The sequence below is a fragment of the Brassica oleracea genome, chromosome C6 (genome assembly GCF_000695525.1).
Source record: "Brassica oleracea var. oleracea cultivar TO1000 chromosome C6, BOL, whole genome shotgun sequence".
NCBI classification, from domain to species: Eukaryota; Viridiplantae; Streptophyta; class Magnoliopsida; order Brassicales; family Brassicaceae; genus Brassica; species Brassica oleracea.
The window spans coordinates 19,422,792-19,430,493 of NC_027753.1; the positions used below are offsets into that span (position 1 = coordinate 19,422,792).

Here is a 7,702-nt window from a genome sequence, read left to right on the forward strand (position 1 = left end):
TGATTGAATTTATTCAAACAGTCTCATTGCATGCAATAAACTGTTGAATCTAAAATTCAGCTACCTCATTGAAGGTAGTCTCATGCATATCAAAAGATTCTATAGCCGTTTTTTGAACCACCTATAGCCATCTTTAATGTGAAGGAAAGCTATGAAAATATAATATGATCAAGGCTGCGACCACGCTTTAAAGGGTCACAAATTACCGTTGAGTGGTGAAAGACAAAATGGTAAGAGCATCATTATCGCCCGTATCTAAGGCGTATCTTATGTTTAATTTGATTTAAAAAAAAATCAAAAAGACAAATAAACTGAAGATACGTCTCTTAATTTGGTACCAGAAGAGCCGTCTCTTCACCTTCCTCTCCGTCTCTCTCCACTCCCTCTCCCATGGCTGCTTCTTCTACCTTCTCCTCATCAGCTCTTCTCTCAAACAACCGCAGTCCACCGCCATTCTGCTCTGTCAGACCGTCTATCTCTTCCTCCCCGATGCTCATCGTGAAATCGCACCTGAGAGGAGAAGACTCGTCGTGAAATCAACCGTCGGCGAAGTCTCCTTTCGCGAACCGGAGACATCTAGAGACAACGAGGAAATCAAATCGCTGAAACTCAAGTTACTGGTGAGTCTGATTCAGTTAGCTAGACGCAATCTTTGATTTCGAGGAATCTATTCTTGATTATGATGTGTGTGGGGTTTGTGGGTGCAGAGTGTGGTCTCGGGGTTGAACAGAGGATTCGTGGCGAGTGTAGATGATCTACAAAGAGCTGAGACTCAACGCTTGTTCTTCGCATCATCTACTAATTTCGTTTACGCCCTTCACCTCTCTTCCTTCCAAGTAAGCAATCTTATATTTGATTGATAAGGAAGCGAGTGGCACAAAAAGTTCTAGTCTTTATATGGTTTTATTCAAGTTTCTTATGAATGAACTTTTAAGTAAGGATTTTTATTTGTTGGTAGAGAAGAAAACACATGTTAATGAATAGGGTCTGGCGAAAGCCTTTCAACTATGTTGTGTTGATGTCTTTAATTGTAATGTGTCAGAATGGGAGAGAATGTGCGAAGGGTTTGCCTGTGGAGATCTGCAGTATTGATTTGGAGGCAGGAGATTTCATCACCGCCTTTGATTATCTTGCGGAGAAGGAGTCTCTCTTAATTGGGACTTCTCGTGGGCTTCTGATTGTGCATGAGGTAAAGAGAAATGTGACTGAGCTAGTTGGAAATATAGAAGGAGGTGTCAAGTGTCTCTCCCCTAGTCCTACTGGAGATCTACTTGGATTGATTAGCGGTTTTGGTCTGTTGCTTGTAATGACTTATGATTGGGATTTGATGTATGAGAGGGCGCTTTCTGAGGTTTCGGAAGGTAGTGGATATTTCTTTAGTACAAAACTACGAAGCTAAGCTAGTATCGTCTGAGATCTTTGAAACATTGGGTTTAGTTTTTGGGCAGCTCTCAGTCTCACAGATGATTTATTTTTCTATTGGATACAATTGCATTGTTTAAGATTCAATCGCCTTTTGATACTTAAATGAAGATGCTTTGTGTTGTCTGCATTTTGGATTTGACAGGCTAGAAAGATTGAAGCTCAACTTGACGAGCAGATGCATTTGTACCACAGACTTGTTTCCACAAAGTCTGACGGTGAAGAGAGTGATCTTGAAGCTGGGATTGACTTATTACTAAGGCAACTTCAACAAGTTAATGCTCAGATGCAAGCATGGGTTTCTTCTGGTGGCTCAGAGATGGTCTCTCATACCTTAACTCGGCATCAGGAGATCGTTCAAGACCTCACACAGGTAATGTTCCATTTAATACTTACTTCGTTTTTGTAGCTTCGGTTGTTCAAATGCTGATTAGCAATGGAATATATGTTATCTTTTCGACCATCATTTTGTAGTTTTATGATTCAACCTTTGTTGCAAAATGCATTTAGAAGGTGATGAATCTTTTTTTAAGAACCCATAATTAAGATGCTTGCAATAAACCACTTAAATGTTCAAATCTCTTTCTAAGTCTTTTAACTCACTTTTACAATTTAAAAACTATTAAAAATTATGTAAGAAACCCTTTAAGGGGTTTAGGGATAATGATGCTCTAAGTCGCATTAGTTAACAACAAAACATTATACATAACCACACAAGCGTGGTCGATTGGTACAACGGGTTTGAAAATATGATAAGCACTTCGGGTTTGAAACCTACCAAATTCAAATGTATCCATTTGTGTGATCAGATAGTATGAGTGTAACACTCGTCTCATCCTCTCTTGAGAACGGGTTACTATGCTAAAATATCAAATTAAACCAAATAATAAAACCGACTAAATTACCAAAAATTTAATATAATAAATCCAAAAGAAAATGATATAAAATTTAATAAAAAATAATTTGAATAGTGAAGTCGAGTAGAAAACCAAAATAAAACTGTTATCATTCAAAAACATCAAATTGTACAGACATCCAACTATTCGTCATGCCATATAAAAGAGGGAAAGGAAGAGTGAGTAACATGGGATCATTCACTGAAGTATGAGATACTACGCAAATATAGAATTTTGACCATGGGAGTCCAACCCTAACATGAACAAACATGAGGTTTAATACACTCCACAAAACAAACAATGCTCATATAATACATAGCTAGCATCTGCACCATGCATTCTCTTCATAAGGATATACTTATGTAACTCTATGGACGCCGCTAGTACATGATTCTATCCATGTAACCCACAATCTCTATAACCAGGCGACAAGTATAACGTCTTTGTACTCTGCAATCTCCACAAACGAGCAACCAGTACAAACATCTTTGCAAACTAACATTTATACATATATATATTTACATAACACATCATTCAATACAAGCAAGAATCAATCTTTTAAATTCCTATATCCAGTTAATAAATAATAAATAATAACACACAAAACATCAATAAGACTCGATTCATAAATACACTAAACTAGCCATAATAATAGTTCTACATTAGCACGGGATGTTACGAAATAATCCTCACCTTAACCAAAAGTGGAGAACCAAGTGGATCAAAAAAAAAAAGAACGAGATCACTTGATCACCAAATAAGCCTAGAGTTTTGCCTTATGGTCTCGGTTTGAGGCAGTGGCGCATCGAGAGAACAAATCGGAGACACATCACATGAGTAAAAAAAGAAAGAACGAGCATTAGATTTAGGATTTATGATCAATGATTTCTTGATGAAAAAGAAACGTGGAACATGACACTCAAACCCAGGCTCGGCTCAACATTGTAATGGACCATATTCAAAATATTAAAATGTACCCTTGTTTCATATGTATTTGACCTTTGTTTTATATGTATTTTCATATATTGACACAAAATAATAAAAGACCCCTTAAACGTAAACTAAATGTCTAAAAGATTATGGACCTTGTGCATGTTCACCCTGGGCACATGCCCAGAGCCAATGCTGCTCAAACCATGACATGGGCTCACGGTTGACGAAGGTGACAAACGATCAATATAATTAAAGAGAGGAAGCTTGGTGCACAAGAAAGAGGTGGAGCTTACACTAGATCTCACGCTTCTCCTTGGGTAATGACATGGCGGCCTATCCGGTGACATGGGATGCACCTCCGGTTATGGCTCATGGTGGTGAGACAGTCGCTTCCTCTTGCTCACGCTCTCCCTTGCTCGGCTCCGGTATGAAACGACAACGAGGCAGAAACCATGGCGTTCAACAACAACACTTCATCTCCGATCGAATATAGACTATGGCGGTGACATGATTTTTTTTTGGTAAAATGTTACATTTTACGCCAATTTTTGTTTTTGACATAATTTACGTAGACGACTGGTAGCGAAAACGAAACAACAATAACAACAACATTAAACTAAACAGACAACCAACTACCAAATAACAACCATGCATAAAGGACAAAGGATGAGCCAGAGTGGAAGCAAGAGACAATCAGACCATGCAAAGCGGAGAGCGGATAGAAGCTCCTTACTACAACACCCAGCTTCTTCGAAGCACTGTCACACTATTCTCCGAGGAAGAAACCAAACACAAGCCCGCTTAGCGCTAGCTAATCAAGGACCATATCAACGGCACAAGGAGGAGCTATATGACCCTACGATGCTGTTGTTCATCAATGAAAACCAGAGATTGGCGCCTCGAGCTCTCAAAGCCGTCATCGTTACACCCATTTAACCAAACCTCGAAACAAGAGTCCGGACAGAGTACAACTCCACCTCCGGTAGAAACGGGACAAAGATTGGGACGAGTTACTAAATAACACTCCAAATTAAGCCTAGGAACTAATACCACAGAGGCAAGCGGCAGCTGAATGATTATCAGGAAAAGGTAGAGCAGCAGTGTCATAAACACCAGACCCGAACACTAACGAGGGAGAGAGACAGCTACACTCACCGTCAAATCCGAAGACTGGGTGAAAGCAGCAAATCAGCAACCCAACACGTACGTGACCACCAAAGCAAGCGGAGATACGAACAACATCACTGAAGGCCCATCCTGTTGAGTAACAGACACCGCCCTCACGCGTCGCAAAACTCCACCGGTGCAACAGATCTGAGCCCGTTCACCGGAACTGAGAACACGCACAGCTTCCCAGCCGAAGAGGAGAGGAGAAGAGAACGACAAAAGAGAGGGGCAACGAACGAAATAAGTGGAAAACGAGCACGAAACATTATTGCAGACTCAATAATAAATTTTAAGAGCATGATTAACCCTAAGATACCCAATTGGGTTCTTAATGATTTTTTAGTAATTAATGGTAGTTAAGAACTTGTGGTTAAGATACTTCTAGTTTTTGAGCTCCAAGTTCTTAATTTGTGGTTCTTAAAAAAAAAAATTATTAAACAAAATTTAATTAAACATAAAATTTATTTATTAAATAAAATATATTAAAAGATAATATTTTAAACATAGATAAAAGAAAAAACACGAAAAAAAGATTAGTAAAATAAACGAGAATAATTTGAAAGAAGCATCCAGGCTCAGTTGTTATATTCATCACGTCCGAATTTATGCCATATATGTTCAACCAGATCAGCTTTCAGTTGTTGATGCATTTGTTTATCACGAATTCTAGTTCGAACAACCATCATATTGGTGATATTTGAAGGGTACTCTGTAGAATACGTGAGATCGACATGTGAACTTCCGTTGTCCTCTGCTTGTTGGAACTCTGAAACGTCAAATTGCGTATATCCATCTCGTTCGTCTTCTACTATCATGTTATGGAGTATGATACATGCTCTCATAATCTTCCCAATTTTGACTTTATCCCAAAAAAGGGCCGGATTTTTAACAATGGCAAAACGAGCTTGCAAAACTCCAAAAGCACGCTCGACATCTTTTCGAACAGCTTCTTGATGTTGAGTAAATAAAACCGCTTTCGGACCTTGTGGTATTGGAATTGATTGTATAAAAGTTGCCCATTTCGGATAAATACCATCGGTGAGATAGTAAGCCATATGATACTCTCTTCCATTGACATAGAAGGTGACTTGCAGAGCTTGACCTTTTATTATGTCATCAAAAACAGGTGAGCGATCAAGAACATTGATATCATTTAAGGTACCTCGAGGTCCAAAAAACGCATGCCATATCCATAGATCACACGAAGCAACCGCCTCTAAAACGATTGTTGGTTTACTTGAACCCCGAGAATATTGGCCTTTCCAAGCGGTGGGACAATTCTTCCACTCCCAATGCATACAATCAATGCTTCCTACCATCCCGGGAAATCTGAAATTTGGTGTTGAGCGAAGTAGAGAGGAAGAGAGAACAAATAGTGTTTTCTTGACTTATATGATTATTTAGAGAAGGGGAGAGGAAAATATTTCAAAAATTTGATAAAGTTTGTTTTGATTTATATGAATATTTAGAGGAGGAGAGGAAGAGAGAACACAATGTTGATCAAAGAAAAGAAAAGCTTCTTACGAATACACTTTCATTTTACAATGTCTATATAAACTCATAAAACATGAGAACCAGACAAATCCGTGACTGATGCATACAAACTGACAAACCCTATACAAGTCCGTGAATGATGCATACAAACTGACAAACCCTATACAAGTCCGTGAATGATGCATACAAACTGACAAACCCTATACAAGTCCGTGAATGATGCATACAAACTGACAAACCCTATACAAGTCCGTGAATGATGCATACAAACTGACAAACCCTATACAAGTCCGTGAATGATGCATACAAACTGACAAACCCTATACAAGTCCGTGAATGATGCATACAAACTGACAAACCCTATACAAGTCCGTGAATGATGCATACAAACTGACAAACCCTATACAAGTCTGTGGCCTTTCTTTGCAGAAGAATACAAGACCAAGAAAGAAAGTAAAGAACATGTGAACCAGACAAGAAAATTAAGACAAGTCTGTGACTGTGAGCTCTCCGTGACCTCCCAATGCTACACACTTTAACGCTTTTTTTGACCTGAAAATAAAGACAAGGAAAAGACATAAGAACACAAGCATATGCAAAATGAGAGAGAAGCAAACATAAGAACACAAGCATATGGAAAATGAGACAGAAGCAAACATAAGAACACATGCTTCAACAATTTTTAACAAGAACTTCATCATAATTCAGCAATATTTAACAACAACAAACAGAAGCAAACATAAGAACATAATACAAGAACCAGCCGAAGACTAGAACACAAACTAATTAGAGATTTTTTAACAAGTACCAAAGAAGACAAGTACCAAAGAAGACAAGAACAGAAGAATTCATAAGTTAAGATAACAGGTCAGTGACAAGCCTCTTCTTCAGAGCTTCTTCATAGTCCGCTAAAGGTTCTGGTTTTGCGATTAGACTCTCAAGCAACTTCATCTTTGATAGCTTCTCTTTCATTGTCAAGTCCTCCTTCTTCATGATCCACATAGTTTCAAACTCATACACCGCCTTCCCCTCTGCCAAATCTTTCTTCTTCCCCTCTGCCAAATCCTTCTTCTTACGCTGGCCCTTTGCTGCCTTAACACCCGGTGGTCGAGTGTCTCCTTGATCATCTTCACCATTGGTCGTTTCTGTTGCGCGAGAGGTTGATGAATTTGCACCATCATCACACTTCCTCCGTTTAGCGCTTCCTTGTGTTTTTGATGTAGAGAGCTCACACCATTTTTGATCATTACGCAACTCCTTCCAAGCATGCTCAAGGTTGAATTTTTTTTTTGGTGGTTGTTGTAGAAAATCTCATGAGCAAGCTTGAGGACATCAGTCTCATTTTGACCAGAACTTTTATCTCTACTTGCAGCTTCAAATGCGCCACAAAACTTGTTGACAGTGTCGTTGATCTTCTGCCAGCGTTGTTTACAGTTACTAGGCTCTCTGTGTTCAGAGCCTGCTACCTTAGGAGATGCGGCAAAGTAGGCCGCAATCCGCTTCCAGAAAGTGCCACACCTTTGCTCATTGCCAACGACATGATCCTTACTTGTGTTCAACCACGCGCTGATGAGTACAAGATCATCGATTGGCGTCCACGTCCTCCTCTCTCTACGCGCCGCAGGACTCTCTTCAGTAAAGTTTGAAGCTTCTTGGACTTGAGTTCCAAAATAAGGGACGTGAGATGAAGATAGTTCAACACTATCTTCACCAAAACCGAACACAGATTGTTGTTGACTAGTAAGCAGATCAACAAACTTAGACGTGGGGTTATAAGAATTAGAATCCAT

General features: G+C 39.2%; 2 protein-coding genes across 2 annotated transcripts; one reads left to right on the forward strand and one right to left on the reverse strand.

Moving 5' to 3' along the window:
* Positions 1-227: 227 nt before the first annotated feature.
* LOC106297671 lies at positions 228-1,971 on the forward strand. The gene is made up of 5 exons (XM_013733869.1): positions 228-251; positions 342-620; positions 708-836; positions 1,043-1,189; positions 1,568-1,971. The coding sequence occupies exons 1-5, from the start codon at positions 228-230 to the stop codon at positions 1,829-1,831; spliced, it is 843 nt and encodes a 280-aa protein (XP_013589323.1). The 3' UTR covers positions 1,832-1,971.
* A 4,796-nt stretch (positions 1,972-6,767) lies between these two features.
* LOC106297672 (glutathione S-transferase T3-like) lies at positions 6,768-7,702 on the reverse strand. Its single transcript, XM_013733870.1, has 2 exons — positions 7,279-7,702; positions 6,768-7,117 (listed from the first exon to the last, which is right to left on the reverse strand). Exons 1-2 carry the CDS (start codon positions 7,700-7,702, stop codon positions 6,768-6,770), a joined length of 774 nt encoding a protein of 257 aa, XP_013589324.1.